We start from the raw sequence: 27,917 nt of genomic DNA, 5'->3' as shown, positions 1-27,917 counted from the left end.
TGTGCGTGTGTTTCGCGGCACGTACGCTAGATGCCGCGTTGCCTGAATGACCGTTACAGATTTAAATTTTTAAATTACTTATCAATCGTGTGCGCGGCGGGTGTGATAATGATTTAGGCGGGTGTTTTTAGTACTATACTATTCATTTAGAGGAAGAAAAAATTTCCTAATATACAAATGCGTTTATGTATCAAGTCATCATCTCGCATTCGACATCGTAGGATTATCACTCTTAAGTACATATAGCCGTGTAGGAAGGTATACATAGAGACGACTCGTACATTAAATCACAACATCATACGCCGAAGGTAAGTACAACTTGTACTCTCTTATTACTATTACTATGGTTATTTTCGTTTAACCAACGAGTAACACTGCCGCCAGAACCGTTGATGTTTGAAAAATTTTAAATTCTTAAATTTTTTCTTTTTATATACACAATGTCGGCGGTTATTTGTTTTCGCGATGGAATCGTATACGGTGCTAGAGTCGGATTTATTAAGCCGAAATTGGCTCTTTTTACCAGAGTAACTTTTGTACTCGATTTTGGGTGCATTTCTCGAGTGCTGTGATTCGTCGCGTAATTTTTTTCCGAAAAAATGGTGAAATTTTCGATATTTAAGACGAATTTGTGAAAAAATTGGTCATTTTGGCTTAAATTGTATTTTCAAATGGTACGTTGTGTTTTTTTTTCAGCGCATTTTTTTTTCGCTGCTGTTTTTTATTCTACGTCGTAATAGAGATACCTACGTGTGTGTGTGTGTGTGTGTGTTTTTTCGATGTGTTTTTTTGGTGTTTCTTCATCTTTCTGGGGTTTTTTTTTTAAGTTTTGGTCTTGTCGATTTATTTTATGATTTTTTTGGAACGAAATGTGATCTTTAATTTAGTGGTGTGATTTTTTAAACAGCAGATTTGATTTTTACGCGATGAAAAAATCACGAATTTTGATATTTGGGTGTAACCCTTTTAGTCATCGTTGTTATGAATCTTATCTAATAACGTATGCTGTAGGTATTATGATTAATCATTACACGAGGAAACGATAATACATATAATAAATAATAGGGTTGATTATTTATTCAAACTCGTAGCCGCGTAGTCTGCTCGTGTATTTGGCGGTGACGAATTCGTGTGGTACTCGCGATTTCGACGATCTTAATTGTGAAAAGATTAGTTTTTTTATATTCCGGTTAAAGAACAAGGTTAATAGTGAAAAATTACATCTCGAAATTTATTTCGATTTTAATTTCACTCCAACTATAGCGATTTTTGGTCGCAAATTTTGGAATTTTTTTACCATCCGAATCGCAGAAAGAAATTCACCGTTTGCTCCTCCATTCGCGTTGTGTAATTTTTTTCTTCTTTTTATACCAAAGAGTTTGTATATTTCAATTAAATTATCGTGTAATTTAATTTTTGAAAAACTGACGAAAAAATGATCCAAATGGTGAGAATTTTTCTTCTCTCGCAAATCGTACTTAGCTTTAGTTGTTGTTGTATAATGATTCCGCCATATTTGCGCAATTAGTCAATTTTCTTTTTACTAGCTCTCCCCTCCATATTTCAAGCCTTAAGTTACACTCGATTTCACGAAGACAGTCTTGTAGTAAATGAAAGTTAGCCTATTTTTAAATGCAGATTTGCGTACGTATATTTCGAATACGATCGTGTGCGGTTTTTTATTCTCTCTATTTTTTTTTCTCTAATATGTTTATACTTACTTATTTGAATTGAAATCTCGAGGTGAATATTTAAGTGTAAATTTTGTGCTTACTTACGATGGTGCGGACTGCGGATTAATTCGGGATCATCTTTGCGCGCGTATTTTGTTGCGAAATTGTTACACGAGACACCATTTTGATATTGCGTCGGAAATTAACGTAGTGAAATTTTTATCCCTCAAGTGAATTTTTTCGTTTGTTTGCGAATTTTGATGAAATTGAAGAATCGTGATAACATATGTATATCGGAGGAGGTGTGTGTGTTTTTTTGTTGCTGAATGAATTATGCCTATAGAAGAAGTACATACTTACATTATTATGTAAGTCGACAGGTACACGAGAGGGGTTCTTTTCTGCTGTATTGTAATTTTAATTTTAAATAAACCGTATATAAGGAACGGAAAAGGGGCACAGGTGTTCGGCAGTCGGCACCCTTCGCGATCAGATTTGCAACGCAAGGCAAGGCAAGGATGAAGGAGCAACCCCATTTACAACATGTTCGTGTACCTTGTTTATTGACCCAGTTAACATCTTGAAGATTTGCTTCTGCCTGCTGGTGCCTGGTGGTGGATTGTGTGTTTAATGAGCCGATTTCAGGAAATGGATGTGTGTGCATTTTTTTTTAAAATGTATTATTATTCGAACGATGAACGAAACTCGACTCGGGAGCGTTTATTTTGTACCTAAGTGATTGTAACGAGCGAGGTGATGATGTGAATGTGAAGAAGGACGGGAGGGGAAGTGAGGAAGGTGTGATTTTTGTTAGGTTTGTGAGTTTTACGTGAGATGGTGCGAGTGGTGAGGTTGAGTTTGAGATTTCGTGCTTGGGTAAGATGAAATGGAAAGTTGAAAGGGTTTAGGTTTAGTGAGGTTTTGTTTGTGGGGAATTCGAGAGGATAAGGAGGGAAGGGGGAAGGATGTTGCTTAGAATTGAACGAAATTTTGCTGCGAATTTTTGATTTTTTTGGATGATGAGGGCCTGAGAAAGTTAGTTTTTTGCTTGAATTTGCCTTTAAATCGTTGCTATAATGAAAGCTCTCAGTATTGCCATTGAAGTTGAAAAAAATCAAATTTGAAAAAAAAATTCCGCCCAAAAAAAATTTTAAAATCAAATTTGTAAAAAAATTTTTTTGCTTTTTTTCAATTGTCTAGAGAAAATTGCTCAAATTTTTAATGGTTTTATTTTGATTCAAGTATAGAAGTTATTTTGAACTAGCAAACGTAAGATTTTCTTACAAAATGATGCCTTGAATGATAAATATGTAGTTAGACAACTATTGAGTTTTCGGTATTTGATCGTTTTTTCAACTGAGTATAGGCTTGGAATGATTGGGTAGGAATTCGTTAGATTCTAGGCCTAGGCCTACGTATTTTAGGACTTATCGTTCAAATGGTATTAAGAATTGGAAAATTTTCCCTCACCAAGTGATTTTTATTGAATACCTAATGAATTTTGGACAATGTTAAAAAAATTCTTGAATTAGGTATAGGTACAATGGTACATTTTGTTTATTTTTTGTAAAAGTTACATTTTTAGCTCATACGATTCCTTTTTCGTTAAACCATATGTGATAGTTCGCGACAGGAGGTCGAGTAAAGTGCGCAGTACGGTTCTGTTTTAGCTTTATTATTACATTAGGCTAACACGTACTTTCATTTCATCGTTCGAAGTTTATGAGTTGAAATATTCTTAATTTTTGGAGCGATGTGGCATCTATTGTGCCTATACTATGGATGAGATGATATTGTTATTTTTTTGTGTGTGAAATTTTATGGCAATTTTTCGTGTAGAGTTGTATGTACTTACATAGAAGTTTTTTTCTAGAAAGGAAGGTAAAACAGAATGAGAGGTATTTTTTGAATGGAGTTTTCTTGTTGTGGGAGTATTTCATTTGCGAAAGGTGTTTCAATTTTTCGAATGATATTGTTTTTTATGAACATTTTTTATCTGCCTGTATCGGAATTTTGTTTCGTATGCTTTTTCTTTTAGTTTTCGCTCACATTTTTTGGTTAGGTTTCAAATGAATTTTGGTTTTCAAGAATCACACTGAATTAATTTATGTTTTTGTGGTGATTTTCGACTATTTTTACTTCGATTCGTTAGTTTTAGACCCCCCCCCTCCCCCTTCCAACCCACGATATTTCTGGAGGAAAACTGACGATCTTGAGTTCGAAATTTTGAGTGATTTTTTTTTTTTTTAATCTACATATGTAAATAGATCGTTTGTTTTCGAAACAGTCGGATTGTCTGAAAAATTGGCACACTTGTTTGCGTTGTTCATTTTCAAATTTACTTCTTATTTTCCTGTTAATTTTTGAATGTTCCTGAAAAATTTTCTCGAGTTTAGGCTGAATTTGTTAAGATTTGAGTTTGATTTTATTGAGTGAGGGGGATGGGACGTTGAAATTTTAAATTGTGCTTACCTCCCCCCCTCCCCTCCTTGTCTATTTTTCCTGCAAAATTTCCATTTTCAAGAAGGCATCTGAAGTGTTATTATAAATTGAGTATTCAGCACAGTAGCCTGGATTTTTCGAGGGGCAGGGCAATTGAAATAGTTTTCTAAAAATTTCTTGAATTACTCAATTATTTTATAAAAATTTAAAAAAAATTATTGCTTGAGGAAAAATTGTTCGAAAATTTGATTCAATATGAGCAATAAACGACGGGGTTTTCCCCCACCCCCTTGGTTACTGCATTATGTAGGTTTTGAAAAAAAAGTATCGAATTAGGTTTTTTTATTTATTTTTTGACTGTTGGTATTTATTTTTTAAATTTGAATTTTTCACTGAATTGTAAAAAAAACGCCTTGCTTTTACTTTTTTTGGTTCTAAATCATTTCTAGAAACTTCCAAAGTCGATTTTTAGCTGAAGAATTTCTCAGAATTATGAATTAAAAGTTCTTGAAAATTCACTCTTAGTGGTTTTCTGGAGGATTTTTGAAAATATTTTTGGAAAAATGGAAATTTTGCTTGAAACCCTCTTTCTTGCAGTTGTTTTGGAAGCATTGTGAATCTGTATTCAATTTCTTTGTTCATGAAAATTATTTCAGAATTTCTTTGAAAATTTTAGATTTTCTTCAAAATTTGGAAAAAATTGTTCACAGATCTTAAATTTAGGTATAAATTCAATTTTAAATTTTGATCATTTGTTTTTGAAACATTTGCATTATATCTGAATCAGGATTGGGTTCAAGTATTTTCTGCTCTAGACGAACATTTTTGTCGTCCTCTCCAACCCTTCTCCCTCACTTCCATCATCACAAAAAGCATCCCTGCCATCTTACGATTTTTTGAATAAAATAAACAGTGCTAAAAGCATACTAAAAATGGGGTGAAGTTTCCTCTGAGAGGAAAATTTTAAATCATGGATATGTTTTCCGCTTCATGTCAATTTTTTGGGGGGAGGGGGGTTCCATGGAAAAGAGGCCTTAGTCAATTTTTTTTGTTTTAGTTTTTTTATTTTTACAATTCTGAATATATTTAAAATTAGTGAAGTGTTCTTCCTTGAAAAAAAAACAAATTGGAAAATGTTTGCTTATAGAAAAAATTTTTTTTAGTCCTCTTGAACTTGTAAAAAATCAGTGAAAAAAATTGACAAAGGCCCTTTTTCCATGAAGCTCCTTAATTTTCCAAGTTATCAAAAAAGTCTGACAAAATATTGGCGTTTCATATCGAGTATCAATTAAAGTAACGTTGGTGACATAGAAATATTAAAAAATGGTCACTTTTTAAACATTTTTTGAAAGTCCAACATTATGTGAAAACTTTATCTTGATTTTTTAGTTTTCAAAAATCAGCGTGACATGGTATGTGTCTTGAAAATCAGCATCTTCCACCCAGATGAATTTCAGTGCTTGAATTTCATTTTCAAATTTTGGTGAATAGGTACATATTTCAACATTTCAAATTGCCTAAATTTTTATATGGAAAAGTCAAAATCTGATGAAATTCAGAATAAGAAAGCTGAAATTTCGTTCCGACATCTACGTCATTTTTTATTTTTCAAATTGATCGGTGGTGGTTTTGAGCCCTTTTACAGCCCCAAGCTGATTTTTATTTCTTCCCACGTTACGTTTGAAAAAATTCTGAATTTTATTGTCATTTTTTTTCAATAATATTTTCAAAACTTGACGGTTGAAAAATCTACCGATGGAGACTCTAAAAGGTCTTGAAATCATCTCGAATTATTTGGACTCAATTTCATCTAATTCTGATATTTTTCACAGAATATTTTCACCTGTGGACAATTTGAATTTTTCAAAAATTTATCAAAAATCAAAAAATTGAATTTAACTGTTAAAATTTGACCAGATGGTGTATTTTTGAACGACCTGTGTGATTGAAAAGAAATGATAGGCTACCTGCATCTAAAAAATTTAATTCGCCAAATTGATTCTTGTCAGTATTTTTTCAATTTCAAAGACTTTATGAGAAACCACGAAATTTCTTCCATCATTTTTTCTAAAAAAATTTCCGTCCTTCATTTTTTCCGGCCTAGGCGACCGTCTAATCTCACCCTGTTGAGGAACCTACTCCTGCATCTTATGAATAAATCTGATATGCACATTCGGTTTGAAAATTAAAGTTTTTCAAAACCTGTCGTAAGGGAAGAAAAAGTTGAAAATGTCATCACGAACATTCATAAGTAAAATGAATGCAAGTTTTTTCACTTTTGAATGCTCTGATAGGTATTGTCTCTTTCTCTCTATTCCTTGACATTCAGACAAGTCCCCTCCCTCGTGGTCTTCTTCCTTTGATAGTAGGTAAATACTAGTATAAAATTTGTTTGCCAAGCTCAAGTGGGTAGCTGGAAACCGCTCCATCGAACTCGTTATTTTTTTTTTTTTTAAATCGACAATACCGAATAAATCGCACACTTCAAATTATGATTCAAATACTAACATTTCGAGTACTAAAATATTTAATGTATGCAGTTCTGCTATTCAGTTATTTTCAATCATTTCATTTGCTTAATAATCGGGTTTCACCCAAGTATGCAATTTTAATACATTTCGATTACTTAAGCTGTATACTTATTTTAAAAAATATGGAAGATGAAAAAATGTCTTACATTCGTTGTCTTCAAAAATTCAAATCACGTCGTGTAGAATATTGTTTTCTTTCAATTCGTGTGACTTGTTTTTTTTTTATAAAATCATACCTATGCTATTCATTGTACCTAATTCCTAAAAATTTCGATTCCGATCCTTTGAAAAAGTTCAAAAAAATATCTTCTTTCGAGTACTTATTTTCGAAATTGAGTCGAAAATTCTCAATTTCTCACCGATAATACGATTTCTGGCCAATTTCAAACATCAATCGTTATACGCTTAAGATTAGATAGGTACAATTTTAGGCTAAAATCTCTACCCTGTGATCTGACTCATGTTTCTGTTTATCATACAGAAAGGTACCAAGTCGGAAAAATCGATGGAATTAAAATGGTGACGGTCAAACGCGTTCCAAGACTTAGAGCAGAAAAAATGAACAACGAATCCTTCGTCGAGAGATACATCCGTGCCAAAAGGCGTCACGAAGTTAGACCTGTATGCCTATTCGATGAGCCGAGCCGAGCTGAAACCGACGAGTTCTTACTGCAGCTCGAAATAGCGCAGATGAAAGAGACCAAAAAGGTGTACGAAAAATACGACCTCTCCGAGATACCCGATGGTGCCGAAAAAGATGATATATTTCCAAAATTCGATACGGCCAACGACGATAAACGAGAAGACAAGAAAGTCGAGTCGAACGCGAAATTTCAGCCCAAAGTTCTAACAGAGCAAGACAGGCCGCCTGGCAATAATGTTTTCGTGCCGATAGAAATAGCAGAACCAACTCTTTCAGGTAAGACGAGTATCTCAGTAGCGTGATATAGTATTTTGATCGATTCGACGGTATACGGTGGCTACCGAAAATTATCATATTCTTAGTCCTTTTATGACTATGACTTAGGTATACCTAAATTCAGGCAAACAGCAGGGTGGAGGAAGAACTAAATCGATATAGGATACGTTAATGTGTATACTGTATACCTACGTATAGGTATTGTAGGTATACATAAATGTAGTGGAGAAAAAAATATATGGAGAAACCAGTTCCCGATATAATAAGTTTACACCCTTTACCTCCGTATGTGTGTAGAGAGACCGGAGATCGTGTTATTTGTATACACTGATTTCTCGTATAGTGTGTAAGACCAGCAGCGTAATTTAATCGTCGCAGACGAAGCCGGCAGATCCGAGATAGGAATTTTAATTCGGTACCTAGACAAGGATTGGTGAATGGTAGTAAATCAAATTGACTTGTTTTATGCCCTCTGCAACGCCACACCGACCAATGATTGTAATTACTATTATCGAACTAGCCTATACACGTTGTGTAGAAAATAAATATATCCATCTTGCGCACCGATGCGATGTACAGACTGGAAACGTAGGCCAGTCTGTACAGAATAGAAAACTGGCCTAAAAAGTTGTGGAAAAAACAATTCTATGGTATACAGGGTGTCCTATTAAACGTCTGTAAGAGTTGGGTATCAGAAAACTGTATCTTAAAGTGTGAAGAGAGACCCCCGTGTTGGAATTTGAGGAGCTGGTGAAAACAAATCGTAGAAGACTGATGGTTCGACTTGAGGAGATAGAGAGGAGAGATGGAGGTTTTAAGTGGTCAAATCTGGAGTTCAGCAGAGGTAGAGAAATGTTTGATGGTTATGAGGAAAACCTCATTGAAGTGAATGTGTGATGATTTTAGCAAGAAACTGACCTCAGAAGCCTTCATTGCAGTCATCCCTATCTTCCTAAAGCAGAACTTTGTTTGAAAGTTTCTTATTTTGAAAAACAATACCTTGATTAATCAAGAAGTCTTGTTTTTTCTTCAAAATTGCCAACAAATACTGTTTTGTCATAATTAGAGCTCGGATTTTTATGCGCTGAAAAAATCATTTTATGCGCATAAAATATGCATTTATTTTGATCAAATTATGACAAAATATGCCCTTATCCATCAAAATATGCACTTTTATGCAACATCAATATGGGTATCTATAGAAAGGATTTTTCATTTCAAAGTCGAAGGGAAGGCTAGAAAATTAAGAAATTCAAAAAAAGAGGTCAAAGTCTCCAATTTCACTTTTGATAAACAAATGTAGGCTAACATACAAATCGCCACAACGTGGCGGAAAAAAATTTTAAAATCATTTTTTCAAGTTTTTCTATTTTTTATGAAAAAACCTATCAAAAAAGAATTTTTTAGCCAAAATTTCCAAAATATGACTTAAAAATGGAAAAAATGGCCAAAATATGACAAATATGCGGTTAAAATGTCTAAAATATGCATTAATATGCATTTATACCCAAAATATGCAAAATATGCGCTAACAAGTTGGGCTCATTTTACTCAGAATTGTATGATTCACAAAAATCCATAGGATATGCGCGATCTTCTGCGATGAATGAAAATATGACAAATCATAAAAATCCGAGCTCTAGTCATAATATTGTCGAAAAGTCTGAACTTTTTTTCTTAAAATTGTAAGAAAAACCACATTTCTTACCAAAATTGTCCGATAGTCCCATTTCTGCCAAGATTGTCAGTATGTTTAATTTTACGCCAAAATTTCTAAGAAATTTCTGCTCTGCTTCCCCCCCCCCGCCCTCCAAAAAATCCTAAAAGTATTAACTTTGCCTTCCCTGTTTAAAAAGTCTCGTTTTTATCCTAAATTGTCAAGTGAATGTCTTTTGAGAAAGATGCTAAAAAATAATGTTTTTGTTTTCTTAATTTTCCAAAAAATGTACAATGTCCTGTCAAAATTTCCAAAAAATTAATCATTTAAAAAAAATATTGACAAAAAATTTTGCTTTTTTAAAAGCTTGTCAGAAAGTTCCATTTTTTTGTCAAACCGTGCCAAGTTTTTTCAAGGAGGTCCTGTTTTTCATAATTTAATTACATACCAAATAAAAGTCCTGTTTTTGACTATAATGCAAAAAAAATACTGCTTTAGACCTAAAATTTCAATAAAAATGCCAAATACTTTGCTAAAATTACCCAAAAATGTATGTTTTTCATTGAAATTGTTAAAGAGGTGTCGGTTTTTGTCAAAAAGTCCGAATTTACGTCAAAAAAGCTCTGTTTTTTAAAACAGAGTAGGTTAATACATAAATTATGTTCTTTTTTCTTTTTTTTGTCAAAATCGTCCAAAAATTCCATTTTTATTCAAAATTGTCAAAAAGTCCCGATTTTTATTCAACTGGCATTAAAAATTCTTTTTTTGGAGGAACATTGCCAAATTGCTAAAAAGTCCCAATTTCTTGCCAAAATTGCTGAAAAGTCCCAATTGTGATGCCAAAATCGTCAAAAAGTCTCTCACATTTTTTGGCAAATGTCAAAATTGTAAGAAATTCCCTGTTTTTTGCTGAATAAAAATCATGTTTTTTCTGTCAAAATTGTCAAAAATGTCCCAATTTTCTGCCAAAGTTGTAGAAAAGTCCCTATTTTGATGCCAAAATCGTCCAAAAATCTCTCACCTTTTTTTTGTCAATCGTCAAAATTGTGAGAAAGTCCCCGTTTTTATCAAAAAAAGTCCTTTGCTGAATCAAAACCATGTTTTTTCTGTCAAAATTCTCAAAAGTCCTGATTTTTATTTAACCGGCACTAAAATTTCTTTTTCACTGCGAACATTGCAAAAAAAATCCCATTTTTCCCAAATTACTAAAAAGTCCTAATTTTGATGCCAAAATCGTCTAAAAATCTCTCACTTTTTGTCAAAAAGGTGAGAAGGTCCCAGTTTTTAATCAAAGAAGTACTTTTTTTCAATAACCGTCAGAAAAGGCCTGTTTTTTTGCCAAAATTTTCAAAACATTTCATTTGTTGCCAAGATTGCTAAAATATCCCAATTTTTGACAAAATTGTGAGAAAGTCCCTCTTTTTGTCTAGAAGGTCCCGTCAAATAAAAGTCTTGCTTTTGCTAAAGTTTTCAAAAAGACCCAATTTTTGGCCAAAATTGTCAAAAAGTTCCAATGTTTGCTAAAATTGTGAGAAAATTTCTTTTTTTGTTGAAAAAATTTTTTTTCTCAGAACCGCTGATTAAAAGTCCTTTTTTTTGACAAAATTGCCAAATAAAGCCCTATTTTTGTCAAAATTGTCAAAAAAGTCATTTTTTTCAAAACCACCATTGAAGTAAATAATACTGTTTTTTTTTGCCAAAATTGTCAAAAAAATCTGTTTTTTGTAAAGACTACCATAATAAAAAGTTTTGTTTTCTGTTCATATCAAAAACTCCTGTTTTTTGCCAAAATTTCCAGTTTTGTTTTTTATTTTAATTTCCTCAATTAATTTTCCGTTTATTTTTTTATTTTTTCTAATTAGTTCTCTCCAAAAATAGAAATATTTTGACCCTAAAAAATTCTGGCTTGAAAAAATGTATAGCTCCTCCCCACCAAATTAAAGTCATGGAAAATGGAGTGTAAAACTGGGAAAGATTAAGGGGAATTTTTCTGCTAAAGATTAGAAATTCTGGAAAAAGTTGTGTGATATAAAAGTATGATTTATTACGTTTTTAGGAGCTCTGAATACGAAATTATGAACTTAATTTTTTGATTTGACTCGTCCAACGCCCTCCATTGATGGTCCCTCAAATTTTCTGAAAATTGCGAAAAATTGTGTCACATCAAGAAGGGTTATTTGAGAGTCGATCAGTATGAGAAAACTGAGGAATGGAGATGATTAGGGAACATTGAGATAGTGTTAAGACATGGCTACTCAGTTGCTGAGTAATTTTATCACTCGTGTTAATGACATGATGAAAATTTTGATCTGAGAAAATCTGAAGAGTTTTTATTTTTTTGATCCGTTTTCAAATTTTGATGTGAAATTGAGTGAAAAAAATTGAAATAAAATTCTCAGAAACGATCTTGGATGGATCTTGTATTATCCATCCTTTGATAAAAAAATTCAATTTGAGAGTGTGAAAAACGTTCAACGCTGAGGACACCCTGTATAAAGTACAAATTGGAAAATCACATCGATTACATCGGCATCGTTTATGAGTTTTTTTTTTCGGTACTCGTACATTCATAATATGCAACTTGATAGGCCCTAGCAACCAGCCTATCCGCAAACCGCACCAAAGACATGTATAGCTGTATGTACGCTTTCGACTCGAAATTATAGACCTAATTTAACCGCAGCTTCCGCGATATCAATATCGGTGGTGCTAATGGGATCTAGTTTATCGCGGCTTATTATGACTTTTCTTTTATTTCGTTTATCGGCTCAAAGTGACCGAACTCACAAAAACAATAATGTAACGCTCGAGTTGCGATAAAAAAAAATGGAAGAAAAAATTTAAAAATTCGTCATTTCAAAAATCTGATTAGCGAGTTTAATAAACTTATGATATGATATGAGTTCAATGTTGTGGTTGGTTTTTCAAAACAATTTGCCGATAAAGTGTGTTGTTTATGTTGTGTAATGTTAATGAGTCGCATGATCGAGAGAGAGGTGCCAGTAGGACGCGACTAATTTTTCTGAAAGTAACAGTAATATGAGTGCATGTGTTTGGTGGAGTAATCAAACTGTATGGAAAGACAAAATAAACATTATGCCTACTTATTTACGATTGTTCAAGAATTGGGCAAATATCGTTTGATGGTATTGGAGTCATCGAAGCTGTCTATGGAAATGGGGGGGGGGGGGTTTAGTGTTGTAAATGAAATAATTGAGAATACTTTTTTCTTTTAGCTGGAAAAATTGACAAAACAAATTCTCGAGTCGAAATAATATGTTTTGCTGTTGCTTGAAATTCTTTTTTTTGTGTTCTCTTCCTAACCAAACTATGTACTTCTTGAACTGACGCATTGTCGTATGATAAAAACACAGATGATAATTTGCTGATGTTGAAGAATTTTCTGAATTAATAGGTTCGATTTTATACCAATGTCCAGTTTCATCCAAACTCATGCTAGAGGAAAACGTAATAAACAAGGGTAAATTGAAAAGAAGTCGACTGTAATAAAATCAACATGTGGTCAAATTAATCCGGCAACGTCAGCCTAATCGCGAACAAAAGTGTTGGGAAGTGTGCAAAGCAGACTATAAAGAAATACCCACATTTAGATAATTATTCGAAGATAAATCGTCGATGCGTGAAAAGCAAAGCGCAAAATGACAAAGATGTGATTTGAAAGATATAGCCATAGCCCATGGCCTAACATATGGCCATCAGCATCGAGAGTGAAATCTGACTTATCCGAGCTGTTTTTCTGACCAACGTGCAGCGGGTTGTGCAGTGAAAAAATTAAAGGTTTCGAATTTCAGCGATAATACCGACTAACATGTGTTTTACTCGTAGGTTGAAAGTGATTCGAATTACTTTTTATAGTTCTTCTACCCTTGAAAAAAAAACGCCGAGTTCTCAAATTAGGGATATTTCTCGATGTCTTGGGGATTTTATGTGTTTTTGAAATCATTTCTCATCTCTTCGCTTCGTTGTCGATTTTTTTTTCTCTTGCGAGCATTCAGATGATTTTTCTTTGTCTCGTTTTATTGTTGCTGTTTTGCTCGATGTTCTATAAGTTATTCAATTTTGAAATGGAGGGCGGTGTGCGAAAAAAAGGTGAAAGGATTCTGACCAAATTAAAGCTTTTCATTTTGATTGAAATTTACTCGGAAATTTTTTGAGCTCGATAGTGCAGGGGTAAGGGCATTTTTAAAAAAAGCATAATCTGAATTTTTTCGAATTTTTTGAATTGTTCATAATGACCAAAAATTGGCGTATTTGTGGTCCAGAATCGCGCCCCCCCCATCGAGTTTCAGAAAATATATTTCAAAATACAAATTCGCCCAAAAATGAGCGATTTGTAAATTTTCAAATGTTCGGTAGAACCCTAAAAGTAGTCTTGAATTTTGACGGAAATGGCCTATAGGTCGATGCAGAATCTCAAACAGGTACCGCCTTTTGGAACTGCTCAATTTTTCTCAAAACAGAGTACAAACAGGGTAGGTTTGGGGCGGAAAACCACGATTTTTTTTGGAAATTCTTTCTCTTTGATCTCTCCTCCAGAGACACCTCCAGAGCTGGAATTTTTTTCTGGATGACTTTCATCTGAAAAGTGAAGGTCTCCATCTCCACGTGTATTTTTCTCACACGATCCAAATATCCTTCGACGAATCCAGATGAAAGACGTGTTCGCTCTTCTTGCTTGCTCTCTCTTCAATCTTGCTGAAATGAAAAAAAGATTAAAAATTAAAAAGTTGATTGACCTTTTTTAGATTTTTTTTGCATATTTGCAATTTTCTAAAATTTTTACTCGTCTTTGATTGAAATTCGTTAGAATTATTTTTCATTCGCAGTGGTCAAGTTGATAGGTAAATTTAATATGTAGCATACTTACTCGTACTCATCGTCATCATGAAAAACGTGCAAAAGTTGTAAATCTGATGTAATATTTTTCCAGATTACCTCATTTTTTTTTGCAAATGTTATCGGTTGATACCTACAGTATCTATTAAAACATATCAATGTAGATTTTTTTCGCAATTATTGATAATTACTTATTTGTACATCAGTACATGAGAGTGAGACTTGCAATCAAATTGACAAACAGAAAAAAATATGGATGGGTACTTAAAGTGTTAGAAATGTGTTTTTTAATTGCTAAAAATATTGCTTGGAGGAAAATCAAAAAAGGAGTGGAAAAAAATGAAAAATTGAGAAAATGGTCTTGAAATTTTGTGTGAATATAAAATGAGTGGTTCTACGTCAATTTTAGACATTCGCCTATATTAGTATTATTATTTATTGTAGGTATGTTTTCGAATATTTTTTTTTTCAAAGTCATCATTTTATTGAAAATCATTGAAATAGGTTAAATTTTTTTTTGAATATTCGATTGAAATGGGCATCTTACCCCAGGGTATCTAACAGGTTATGAAAGAAATGAAAAAGTAGTGATTTTAAACATGGGCAGTGAAAAAGTAGTGAATTTAGTCAAAAAAGTAGTAAAAAAATGAAAAAATTCAAACGTGCAACAAAAATCTTGAAATCATTGAAAAAAGGGTTTATTTTTGATGAAATTGGCAACAGTGTTGGAATATCTGACGTCAGTTTACAGGTACATTTGCTTCCCATTTCAATTTGTTTGAAAATTTGACTTTGTTAATTTATTCTTTGCATGTAGGGAGGAGGGGGGGGGGGTCGAGTGGAGAGTTTTCTGAAAATTTGGTTGAAAAAAGGTAGTGAAAAAGTAGTGGTTTTTTTAAAAAAAAAATCTGTTAGCTATCATGTACCTTCAAACCCCCCGTGAGCCAAAATTTCTCTAAAACGAAGAGAAATCCCCCCCTCCTCTTGAGTGATGGTTTCTGATTTGTAAATTTATTGGAATTTTTATTTTATTGGGTAGATATTGATTTTTCAAAAAAAAAAAAAAAAAAAAAAAAAAACTTGTCTGCTTCAAATATGAATTGAAAATTTGTCATTATATTGAAAAATATGGTTCCCTCTTAACAATTAATACGATATTTATCATTTATCCTTGGCCTAGTGGCCCTTTAAGTGGCCCTTTATTCCTCGTTTCCTCCGGGAAATCGATGCTGGGGTAAATTGCCCTGTCCTCTTACCCCTCTTTGCCCTCTTTCGTCGTGGCTTCTCTGATCCTGTATTCCAATTTGAAAATTTCAATTTAAATTAATTACCCATCTAGTTGATAGGTTTTGCTTTTTTGAATTTTTAATTAACATATTCCCCGAACCGGTCTCCTGTTTTCAATTTTTCCTCCCACTTCTGAGAATTTTTTCTGACTATGGCGTGTCATAAAAAAGCTTAATGTAAGACAGGCCTATTAGGGCGCAGTCGAGTTGGAAAAAATTGCTCTTACTTCGAATAAAAGTATTGCTGGTTTTCAGTGAAAAATCGAATTGATATTTCACTAATTTTTTTTCACATAATTTACCAAAATTGTCAGGTAAAATGTTCACTTTTCAAAATTGAAGGCTTTATGTAGTTTAAATTTTATATAAAAAATTCACATCCTAGCAACGGAATAAAATTCTCGTTAGTCGTCGAAAAATTATTTTAAATTTGTCAAAAAGGGGGGGGGGATAACAAATTGGTAAATTCGTATTCGAGTCTTCAAAAACATATCAAATGAATGAAGCAAAACAAAATTTCATCGCAATTTTTTTCTCATCTTTTCAAATTTGTTGGAAAAAATTGACAAATTATGTTCAATCACGTACATATCTATACCTGTAAATCGAGATGAGCACTTGGATTTTTTAATTTCTCATATTTTTTGGCTTTCATTTCAAATACCTAGTATGATTTTTTTTTTGAAAAATTGAATCGAAAATTTTCTGGGCCTTATTTCTTAGATTTTTTAGTTTTCATTTCGAATAGTATGATTTTTTGAAAAATTGAATTGAAAATTTTCTGAACCACATTTCTCAGATTTTTTGGCTTTCATTTCGAATGGTATGATTTTTTTTGAGAAATTGGATTGAAAACTTTCTGGACCATATTTCCTCAGATTTTTTTGCTTTCATTTCAAATAGTATAGGTATGCTTTTTTTTTGAAAAATTGAATTGAATATTTGCTGGACCACTCTCTTCATATTTAAAAAAATTCACTCATATTCCAGGAAAATAATTTATTATCTAATAATAGGTTTCTAAAAATTGAGAACCATGTCATTGTCAAGCCTAGGCCAAAATATTTTCTATTTCACTTCTTCAAATTGGTATCAAGCACATCTCATTTACCTATAGTTTAGTTCACAGGCCTGAGATAATTTTCAGCAATCTCTTTCCAATCCACATTCGGAATTTCGCCACATCCCGAAAGAAAACGCATTTACATCCCCAAAACATCCACCCAGCCTCTAGAACCCAACTCGATAGTCAAGATGCATCTTACTATGCGCCAAAATGATGCGATTTTTCAAGCCTAACAGTTAGCCGAAGAAACACGCGCAAAACACGGCGATCGGCGACGGGCAATTTTCGCATTCGAATATACAAATAGTATACGATGAGGCAGTGCTAAATAATTTTCAATGGGCGGCACTAGCGAGATAAACGACCAAGCAGCGAGAAGCCGATTGCTTGAAATTTTGACCAATAAAAATACGATATCTTTTTCCCGCTTTTTTCTCACCGCGATTAACCACTTTAGTATAATAATTTTAAGGTCGTTTTTATATCTATATCTCGCCAGTTCTAAATACAATTATAATAACCTAACGTGTCTAGAACTACGAGTATATAGCTGTCTTTTTGATAAGTACCTACTACCTAATCATATTAAAATATTATACCTATATATACGAGTGCAAAAGATGAACTTTACTCTTACTCTCGTCTTACTAATTATTATGTCGTTACCTTAATTGATAGGAATATTGCGAAATATCGGCGGAAAAGTTGAAAGGAGGCGGTTTTCTGGAAGCAGATGAAAGAGAAAATTACGAAGGAGGAGTGAAATTAATTTCTAGATGTTTTTCTATTTATGTACTTGAAATGATACTCGTAGTTTTGTCAATTTTCACTGTTTGGATGCAATTCCCCCCCCCCCTATTTTCATTGAGAATAGCCAGTTAATCCAGCCTGGACTGAAAATCTCTCAAATTGAAGTTCAATGTTGTCTAAATTATGACCCAACTCTGGAGACTGGAGATGGAATCTGGCAGACGATTCCTCCTACTTTTTCAACTGGATTCGACCCTGCCAAATTCAGAAAGGCCCAGACCTCAAAAATAAGTACCAAATTCCCCTCCAGGGTGACTTTTTTTCGCATCGTCTCTATCCAAAAAAAAAAAAGATCCCATATGTAAAACCGACCATTAGCCTCGATCAGTCGATCTCGAAGCAGAAAAAAATGCCCAACTTGCTCTATAAATTGTCGAGATTTTTTTTCGTAGGTTGTGTGGTTTAGACAACGGGTGTTTTTTTCAATCCTAGGAACCTCTCTTCCCCTCCTTCGTGCATCTGTGTGATCTGTGTGTGGAGACTTGCACCTATGTATGTTGGCTGAGGAGTGGAAGATGATTCATAAACTTGAAATTAATTTTTTTTTTCTCTTAACTTGGCCCAATGTACATACACGAATCGAATAAAAGAGGAGGCGAAGAAAAAAAACCTAGTTCGAAACTAAAACTGACGAACGACAATAAATCTCGTATTCTTTTCTTTCACGTGCGCTGTCGACGAGAATCGATACGAACAGGTAATTAATTTATTGCCTAAAACACATGTATAGCTATAGATATATAGGTACCTTTCGACGATCCAACTTGCAAAAATATTTATTACTCGCGAAATACGCAGGCAGACTGGCACCTCGATCGAATATCATTTTCTGCAGAATAGATATTCGTATTCTTCTTCCTCTCGCTAACGCCAACGGTGATGGTTTTTTTTCCACTTCTATGTGGTGTTTTTCTTTGGTCCATAGATATTGTAGAAGGGAAAGAGATAGAAGAGAGGTGGATTTATTGTCGCGTCGTCGTCGATGAGTCTGCATCGAAGGCCATTTGGAAATGCATCCGCGTCATTCGTATGCTCATCGGATGAGACGACTCCGGACTCCGCGTGCGTTTAATTTCTTTTTCGGGGCCAACAAAAAAAATTGTGATCGTTAAATTATGCAATTAACGTGTATAAATTTTTCATTGCGGTAAAGCATAACGTCATAAAAGAGAAGCATTCTGTATGCAGTATTTGCAACGCTCGCGTGTGCTGCAATTAGAAGTGTAGGAAGGAGATGGGCAATGGATCAGTTTACCTATTTGAAATCTATGGCTGTGGCGGTTTGAGTCTCTAAGTGTACCTAGGATATTAGAATCGCGAATAAATTAGGCGAATATAAAAATTACTCGTCGGTATTACATTTATGTATGTGTAGATGCATCGCGCGCATCAAATCCGTCAGCCATGTTTTTGCAGTAATTTATCAAAATGAAGAAGCGGACGTCCTTGGGATGAAATACTCTTCTATAGGTACTATAGTACGTATGTACACTTTGGCATACTGGCATATAATGATGGTAATTGCAGCGTTCGATCGTAATGTGTATAAGACGACGAACGCGGAGCAGACCATCTCGCATTTATAACTCTCCTCTGCTGGTCTCTATTAAATGCTAAAAAGATCGCCATAGACGTGTAGAGTAGACCAAGAGACTCGAGACGGTATCTCCTCTCTTTAATGCAACATGTCAATAGGACTTGATTGAAATACCTAATCGTCTGGGCTGGATTCTGCAATATTATCTTGAGAGATATGCATATATGTAGGATGTGTGTGTGAGTTTGAGTAGTCTGCAGTGTATGCTGCTGAGACTGAGAACGTCTTGTCAAATTAGATTAATGAAATTGGTCTGCTTATTTTTTTATAAATTCTATCTGCAGAAGTGCAGAGAGGAGCGACTGGATGGTGTTGTTAATTCTAATCTCCGCCCGGTATTAAAATTAATAAAAATATTTTCAATGCGGTTAGAAAGTCTCTAAAAAAACGATGCAGCTTCAATTGAATATTAAATTAACGCCGAACACAGACACCATTATAGGGTAATTTACGATTCTGTTCGTCAATTGGGTACTGCTTTAATTCGCATGTGTCTGTTATAAGCACTATACCGTAGCAACTAAACAAGTACACTGTCGCGTGTGTTTTTTTTTACGGTGCCTTCCCAGTCTTATGTTGAGTATCGTTTACACGAATTTATTTAATCAGTTTTGAAATTATTCAGTCGTCTTCGTTGCTGAGCCCATTTATAAAGGTTACTGTGTTGTGAAAGGAGCTTGTTGCGACTTTTGAAAAGGTCTGCCGAATTGTAAACATTAAGTTCTGTTTGAACGAAGCAGTCGAGTTGAAAGTTGAAGTTGATTGAATGTGTGATGTTGAATGTAAGAGTTTCCTCCTCCCCCCCCCCCGTCAACTCAGATTTTTTTCGACAGAAAATAAATGAAATGTGATGTGTATGGACACTTGGACAGGGTATAGCTAATGGTCATGGAAGCCATGAAAAAGTCATGAATATTGCTCGAAACACACTTAAAAAAATTCAAGAAGTCCATAAACCAAAAAAAAATTGAAAAATTTGTTCAAAAAATCAGAAAAATGGAAAAACTGAAAATCCTGTAAAAAATGGCAACACTGTTCAATTTCCTCGCAGTTTCAAGTTCTTCAATTTTTTTTTGGGGGGGGGGGGAGGGGATTTTTATTCGGTAGATACGTACCTATGTGAAAAATAGGTCATAAAAAAAATCATGATTTTTTGTCTGAGAGGTTTGTTGGACACCCTGGTAGATGAAAATGATATTATTTTGTCCTTAAAGTGAGGTTTTGTATCATTTGAGTCTTCTGTACTGTCTAATGATGGTAATAAGCTCGATTTGAAAATTCAAATACAGGTTGTTTCAGGAATAATCAGCTACAAAAATTCAACTTGAAACTGAAAATGAAATAGTTTTGAAAAAAATCGTCATAAATGAGATGTTTGGATTATTCGAACGATGTCCCTTGCCTATGGTACTCGAATGGACCATCAAAAAAATATTATTGTGACAAATTGCCCATCTTCAAAATTAAAGGGACAAACTTGACTCAAAATTATTTCAATTTTGGGATCCCCTAAATTTGTTTAAATTCCAATGAAGATAGGTTTAGGAAATTTAGAGTCATAATAATTTTTTTTGCTCGTCCATTCGAATACTATTGATTGGCAGAGTCATTTGAATGATCCAAATTTCTTCTGCGAATTGAAAAAATTACACTACTTTTTAAACATGGAAATTTTATTGATCAATTCTGAAAAATTTTCTAGTACCATTTGCAGTTGAATTTTAGCAGGCAATTCCTGAAACACCTTGACCTAGGTTTGGTTTCGGAAATTTAGAGTCATAATAACTTTTTTTGCTCGTCCATAGCTCGAATACTATTGATTGATGGAGTCATTTAAATGATTCAAATTTTTTCTGCGAATTGAAAAAATTACACCATTTTTTGAATTAAAATTTTATCGATCAATTTTGAAAAAATTTCGAGTACTATTATTGCAGTTGAATTTTGGCAGGAAATTCCTGGAACGTCTTGTATTTGATCCTCGCTCTTCATCCTCCAAATTGTGTGTTGTTGATGTTGTTGTTGTTGTTTTTTTTAAATTGGAAGAATATTGGATCTGTTTTTTTTGTAGGTACGTGTGTACTTGTATGATGTGTGAAGTTCAAACACCTATTATCTAATTAAATTTCATAATAGACAGCTAAATAGGCCTTTGACCATCGGTGTAGAGAAGAGGGGAAAACCGAAAGATAAGACGTACCTATGTAATATGTATATTGAAAAAGGTGAAATCAAATACAACAAAACAAACTTGAAAATTGATAAACTTGTGATATTCTACAACGAAATATTGCGCAATTGGAAACATTTTTTCATTGAATAAAATCGATACTTTTCAAGCCTGATTCTCCCATAGATGCTTTAAGGTAATTCTTCTCTTCGTTGAAGCGGTTCACTATGTGAATGTTCTCCTTTGGAAAAATAAGGGTATCTGAATTCCCATTAACCAAATTTCTGATCACGTTTTTTGTCACAGTTTTTCGAAAGAAATAATCTAGTTTGGTCTGAGGGGTGCTTAGGGGCAAAATTCCTCTCCCATGGCGTTTTTCAGAGCCCCCTGGTGAAATTTTGGGAGCAAAAATAGAGAGAATTTCTTACTTTTATGCGAGGAATTTGAAATGAAGTTCATCACCAATTTCATGAAATTGAGCCTTTTTTCAGACAACATCACAAAATATCTACTTTTTTATTTTCATTTATTTATTTTTTACTCTGTCCTTTTTCTTTTGAAAAATTTGAAAATGAAATTTTCTTTTTGAATAAATTTAAATATTAGAGAAAATTTATCCACTGAAATAAACAAAAATTATCATTCTAATCCGTTTGGAGCAGAAAACTTTCAAAATCATGTTTTTTTTATCAAGGGAGCAAAGCGTAAGAGGTTCTTTTTTTGTTTTCACCTAATATTTTATAATGTTTCATCAAGTCTCCCTCCCCTCCACCGTGCAAAAAACAGCTTTGGGGTGTTTTGTTCCTCATTTTTTTTTTTTTTTTTTTTTTTGAGATTCGAATAATTCGATGAAGCTTTGCAAAAAATTACTTATAGTCAGACGACCTCAACAAGATGTAGGAATAATTTCAAAATTTTTAGGTCAATTTTTAACCTCTCCTTCTCCCAGCAAAAGGCTAAAGCACAAAATTTTGAAAAATTATAATTTTTTTTTTTAATACATTGTTTTGATGCCCACTGTCGCGTATAATTCTAGTTCTACATTTATTGCTCAATCATACCATATTGAGAAGAAAATCACAAAATTATCTGTATTTTGAAGGAATGACTTATTATTTTGAGAGCTCTTAAATTTTACAAAACTGAACTTTGAATTTTTCTATAATGGTTTGAATATGTAATATGATATGAAATGGCTAAAAATATCAAAAAATCACTCGAACAAAAACAAAATTAAATTAAATAAAGTTTGAAATATTAAAAAATTTAAAATTTTCAACTTTGAACTCTCGCCGAGCCATTCCCATAAAATTTGAAATTGAAAAAAAAATTGAAAAGGTGAGTCGACCCAACAAATGACTCGAAGGCTAGGTACCTAAAATTTTAATTACCTACTTAAATGCTCGAGCTTCCTCGATTTTGAAAAATATCGATGAACCTCCCTCAGTTTCAATAATAGTGTCTTGAAAAACCATGTCAGAAACCATGTTAAAAAATTTCAAATTCCTCAAATTCGGGCTCTTGCCCTTTTCGATTCTCAGATATTCTAGATTAATTGGAAACAACTCCAGTTATGACACAAAATCAAAAACCGTTGAAGAAAGGCGCGAAAATTCACCATTTTTTCGATGTAAAAGAGGTGTGGCAGGGGATGTTGAAAGTTAAAACTCCCAAACTGGCACATCTACGCTACCTTCCGGATGTGTAAGCCAAATTTCAGCCTCCTGAATCAATTTGGAGAGAGTGAAGGACCTGCCAGAAGATTTTAAAGCTCAAAAAAACCTTAAAAACCCCTGTTTTCTCCCCTCCAAACTGCTCTAGAATGCTGATTTTTTTTATATGCAGTACTATTTTTTATTTTTTATCCGAATTGATTATTATATCGACTTTTCGATTTTTTCACCCCTTTCCACCCCTTCCTGAAAATTTGCACACCCGCGGATCTTGAGCCCAGGTCATTTCCGTTCAAACCCTTTCTATCCAACTCCAAACCAAGCCCAAATACCGAATTTGAACGAATTTCGTTGAAATGTCTTCAATTCAAATAACTTTGTAAGTAGTTGTAGTTCTGTTGAAAAAAAAAAAACTGTGAAATGGATGAAAAAAATGAACTTCTGGGACCTCAAAACGGGTTTTATGATTGATGCCATCCGCAATTCTAAAAATCATATTTTTAAAGGAAAATCAAACCAAAAAGTCGATAAAGAAAACAACAATTTTTCATGTTTTTTCAACATTTTGAATTTCAAGATTTAGGTGTGCTAAAAAGTCAACTGAAGTTTGTGAACTGGTGGTGAAAGTGTTTGAAAAATTCTCATTCAGTGTCTATTCAACATACTCTTCAATTTGTACAATAATTTTAAAATGATCCACGTGCTGCCAAGATAGGTCTCATTTTATTGAGTTGAAATTCAAAATTTTTCCAACATCTCATCCAGTTTTTTTTCTATCTTATAAAAAAAATTGAAATTCTTGAAATCACACGACTCTAAACTATTAATAAAATATTATTATTTCATGCTACGTGACTCAAATTTCTCATAAAGTTCAACTATTTCAACATTCTAGTCTAAACGAGGAAGCAAATACGAGTGAACTTTATATTTTTTAACAGAAGATGATTTTGAAACTTGCTTTTCTCAATGTACACGAACCGATATTTGAGAAGGTGAGAGAGCAGAGATGAATCGATTTAAAACGCACAAAAAAAAACAAATTACACAAAGAGGACCATTCCTAATGTACCATATAACCTTAAAACTTTGAACTTAATTAAAAAGGTAACCCAAATGAAACTGGAAGTAAGTTTTAATGGGTTTTATAATGAAATTTCACAGACAATTTAGTTTAAAAAATAAACCTATTCAATTCTTTTGCAAAAGAAAACCGGCCACTTATCAGCCAACACTTCCGGAAATCATGAACCATTATCAGTTACTGATGTTTATTAGTATAGTCATTTATTTTATCCTTTTTCGATAACTGCTCATGCTAACTGCCTGCTTTCCCGCCGAAAAAAACAAATATAATATAGAATTTGTTCATCTAAAATGTGTAATATTTTACAATCATCTTGAACTATTGTCTCATTTCTCCGAAAAAGGTAATAAAATACAACAATTAACGATTTTAATTACTCGAGAACTACAAAGGTTATCTCTCATTTTACTAATAAAAAGAGTAGTTTATGCCTATTATTCGAATATTTGGAAATTTTTATTACGAAATATCGTTTTTTTTCCCTCGTTTTTTTTTTGTCGATTATCTATACGTACAATTAGGAGTAATTGTAAACGGAATTTTGTACTTCAAAGCGTAGTAGTAGAGGTTTATTATTAGATTTATGGAATCAAAAATTTTGATAAACATTTAACTAAACGTTTCCAAGTAGTACTTATTTCAAAATACAAGATAATTACTCATAATAATAAGGTAAATGATTAAACAAGATATGCAGTTTAGTTATAGGGAGTATGTTCATTAAGAAATGCTCTCTTATCTTTACACTGATTGTGAGTAATTTTCTCAACGTTGATTTATTTCTAACAAGGTATAAATCAAATGTTTACTGAATTCATAATACCTACTTACTATTGCTTAGTTCGATTTTTAAATATTTGAAAAGAATTAACGTTTAAAAAAAAAGAAATAATGTGGGAGAAAAGTATGAATTTTAGTATAAAATTCAAGTTTGTTTTGAAATTTTGTACAGATTTTAAACGGATTTTGGTGAAATTATTCGTGATTCAATAAATAAAATTCGACTAAATATTACTTCAATTATTTCAAAGGAAATAAATATTTTAAAAAAATAATGCATTCGTTTAAATAATATTGAATAAAAAATAAATTTCAATATAAATTGTAAAATAATTTTTAAAAAAAAATTACTGAATTCGTATTAAAAATCTTAGGTAACATTTTGTGATAAAAAATGTAAATTTGATGATCAATTATTATTTCTCAAGGCATTTTTCAACTGTAAAATGAAAAAGAAGAGGTGAAGGTAGTTTAAATGTGAAAATTTTATTTTTTTATGTGCTCAGATATCTTGAAATATTTCCAAAATAGAATTAAAAGGTTTCAAAAATGTCATTTCTTCAAAGTATCTTCAAATCTGATAATTTTCTAACAATAAAGAATACCGACCCGACCTGAATCTTTGGAAGGATCAAATTTTAAATAGAAATTATTTTTTAGTGAAAATATGATTCATTTAAAAAAGTAAAATCTAAACATTTCAGTAAAATGTTTTTTTTTTTTTTTTTTTTTTTTTTTTTTCAAATGGAAGAAAGAAAGTATTATTGAGCCAATTTTTTTTGAACATGAATTATAATTGGTAAAATTGATACTGGATGGTGAATTTTTTTTATCATCGTATCACTAATTTTCACCGGTAATAGCCCGGCAATTTTTCATCGTTATTTCTAAATCAACTGTTGCTTCTCCTTTTTTTTTTTTTTTTTTTTTTTTTAAATTGAAGAAAGAAAGAAAGTTTAAAGTTGAGCCAATTTTTTTTAAACATAAATTATTATTGGTAAAATTGATACTCGATGGTGAATTTTTTTCACCATCGTATTACTAATTTTCACCGGTAATAGCCCAGTAATTCTTCATTACTATTTTCTAAATCGAATAATCATAATTCAAAAAAATAAAATAATTATCTCACCCAACTGTTGTTTCTCTATTTTATTTTATTTTTTTAAATATGCTACTTAATAATTATTTTAGCTAATAAAATTCAATTTTATTTTACAGAATATTGGCAGACATCGAAACGTCGCAGATCTTCCAATTCGAAAGACCATTCGACCAGCGAAGATGATGCAGAAGCGACTAAAGATACAGGAGGAGACCCACTGGATTGAAAACGGGAGGCGAAAAAGTATCACACCTCTTGAAGTACAAAACATATCCTTTTTTTTATTTTTTTAACATTACTAATTATATATTACATTGTTTAGGGAACCATTTAGTAGTTGGGAAAAGTCGTTAGAATATATTATAATTATTTTTCAAAATGATCATGTATCTATGATAATATTATATTTTAGAAAGGAAAAAAAGAAAGGCGAAAATGCCTCAAAATATATTTAGAGTTATGGTTTTTTATAATATCAACTTATGTAATATTCTAATAAGATTGAAATTCGATGTAGCTAACGAGTATGTATTTTAGATCACCATTTTTTTTAAAATTAAGGTCACTTTTGAATCCATCTCATCGTTGGGAGTTGAATGTTGACGCTCGTTGTTACATTTAGTGTTGTTTTCAAATTGATCTCTTTTTTGTATACTCATCGTTGTTGTTATTTTTGAATGAAAAAAACGTCAATCTATGAGCGTCAACATTGTTTTGGGATGTTTATGTTTTAAGACTTATGTTTTATTAATATTTTTATTAATATTGTTTTAAACGGAATAATATAATGTGAGAGGATTAGCCCTTCACGCGAAAGATATTTTACAACGAGTAGAGTAGTATCAGGATGACTTTCGCAGTCAGTTGTCAGTTTCACATTTGATCTCATATTGTTTTCAGGGTGAAAGAGATTCATTATTGGTGCTCTGTAATAGCGAATTTATTGGCGAGAAAAAAACCTACGTTGGAAAAATAAAATAAAAATTACCTATATTTTTGCAAAAAAAAAAGCCGATAGTAGTAACGTTTTTTTAAAAAAATGATGCAATGATGCAATATTGATGCTAGTCTAGTGTAAAGTGTTTTAACCGTTTTTTTTTTTTTTTTTTTTTTTTTTTTTTTTTTTAAATAGTTGTTTAAACGCGAATTAGTTTTTTTAATTGTTTTTCTTTTTTTTTTAATGCTTATTTGTTTTATATAGCAACTTGGTTCGTTGGTGAGGGTAAAATTTTAATAAATTAGATTTATTGCGAGAAATGGGTTATGAAATGGTGTGTTTTTTTTTAGATTGTTAGAGGAATAGTTGATAAAATAATATGTTAGAGTTATATAAATATTCATGTTACCATGTCAGAGAGTTTAAAATTGAAAATTTTTGGTCAAATTAAAAAATAACGAAAAGAAGGAAGCGATGAAGTTTGAAGAAAATAAATGTTCTCTATTTACCAAAGATATATAATTTAAAGAAAATCATTCAAACTAGTTCCTGTTTCAGTTCCCCGGCATGTATATTGATAATATAAGTATACGATGTAATATAATGTCTCCAGACATCTCATCGTGTCGTACTTATATTGTATCGTATATATTTTTAACCGTTATGATGCTTTGTTACAATATCCACGTTTAAATTTTCTCATTTTTGAACGATTAGGTATTCTATTTGTAGTACTTGATCGATGCTGGGAAAATTTAATGGTGGATTTTGCTTTTAAATATAGTATATCTGATGGGTATAAGTTTTTAAATTTAAATGGGTGAATGCATGGTCTGAGGGATCATATATTAGACTTTAAAAAAATTTATAGAATCTTAGTCAATATATTTTTATTTTTAATTATAAATTTCACATTTTATCATTAAAAAAGTTCATTTAAATGTTTTGTGTATTTTTTTTCTATTTTATTTTTTCTGATTCTGTTTGTCGAGTCAGATAAAAAGCTGTGGTGTTGCGAGTTGGTATTTTTATCCCTATTGTATGATAAACCGTGTACGAGATATTGCAATTGTTAGATGTCGAAGTGCATACAAATTTACTTAATGAATTCCTCTGTTCGAATGTACGTGTGTTATTTGCAACATGCACCATTGCTAATTGCCTCGTGTGATGTTTAATTGTATTTTATCACGCAAGCAATGTTGTAAAAAAAAAAAAAAAAAAACGTAATTCAAGTTGACCAGTGGTGAGGTTTGACGTCTTCTTTTTTAGTATTATACTGGATGAGAATGGTATGATGTACGAAGATTATGTTTTTGTTTTGAGA

At 32.3% G+C, this 27,917-nt stretch overlaps 1 protein-coding gene and 1 long non-coding RNA gene across 7 annotated transcripts in view; both read left to right on the top strand.

The window, feature by feature from the left end:
* Positions 1 to 27,917, top strand: part of LOC135843351 (uncharacterized) — a 234,437-nt gene that overhangs the window by 163,964 nt on the left and 42,556 nt on the right. The window lies entirely within an intron of this gene.
* Positions 74 to 27,531, top strand: LOC135842710 (uncharacterized). 6 transcript variants are annotated; one of them, XM_065360296.1, is made up of 3 exons: positions 74 to 308; positions 7,128 to 7,565; positions 25,770 to 27,531. In XM_065360296.1, the coding sequence occupies exons 2-3, from the start codon at positions 7,163 to 7,165 to the stop codon at positions 25,877 to 25,879; spliced, it is 513 nt and encodes a 170-aa protein (XP_065216368.1). In that variant the 5' UTR covers positions 74 to 308; positions 7,128 to 7,162; the 3' UTR covers positions 25,880 to 27,531. The 6 variants fall into 6 exon arrangements, with proteins under 6 accessions (XP_065216368.1, XP_065216369.1, XP_065216370.1 ...); XM_065360297.1 differs by lacking the exon at positions 74 to 308 and adding an exon at positions 410 to 674; XM_065360298.1 differs by lacking the exon at positions 74 to 308 and adding an exon at positions 1,098 to 1,447.

This window comes from Planococcus citri, chromosome 4, assembly GCF_950023065.1.
Source record: "Planococcus citri chromosome 4, ihPlaCitr1.1, whole genome shotgun sequence".
Taxonomy (NCBI): domain Eukaryota; kingdom Metazoa; phylum Arthropoda; class Insecta; order Hemiptera; family Pseudococcidae; genus Planococcus; species Planococcus citri.
The sequence above is the reverse complement of the archived record's forward strand: the minus strand, read 5'-3'. Positions and strand labels throughout refer to the sequence as shown.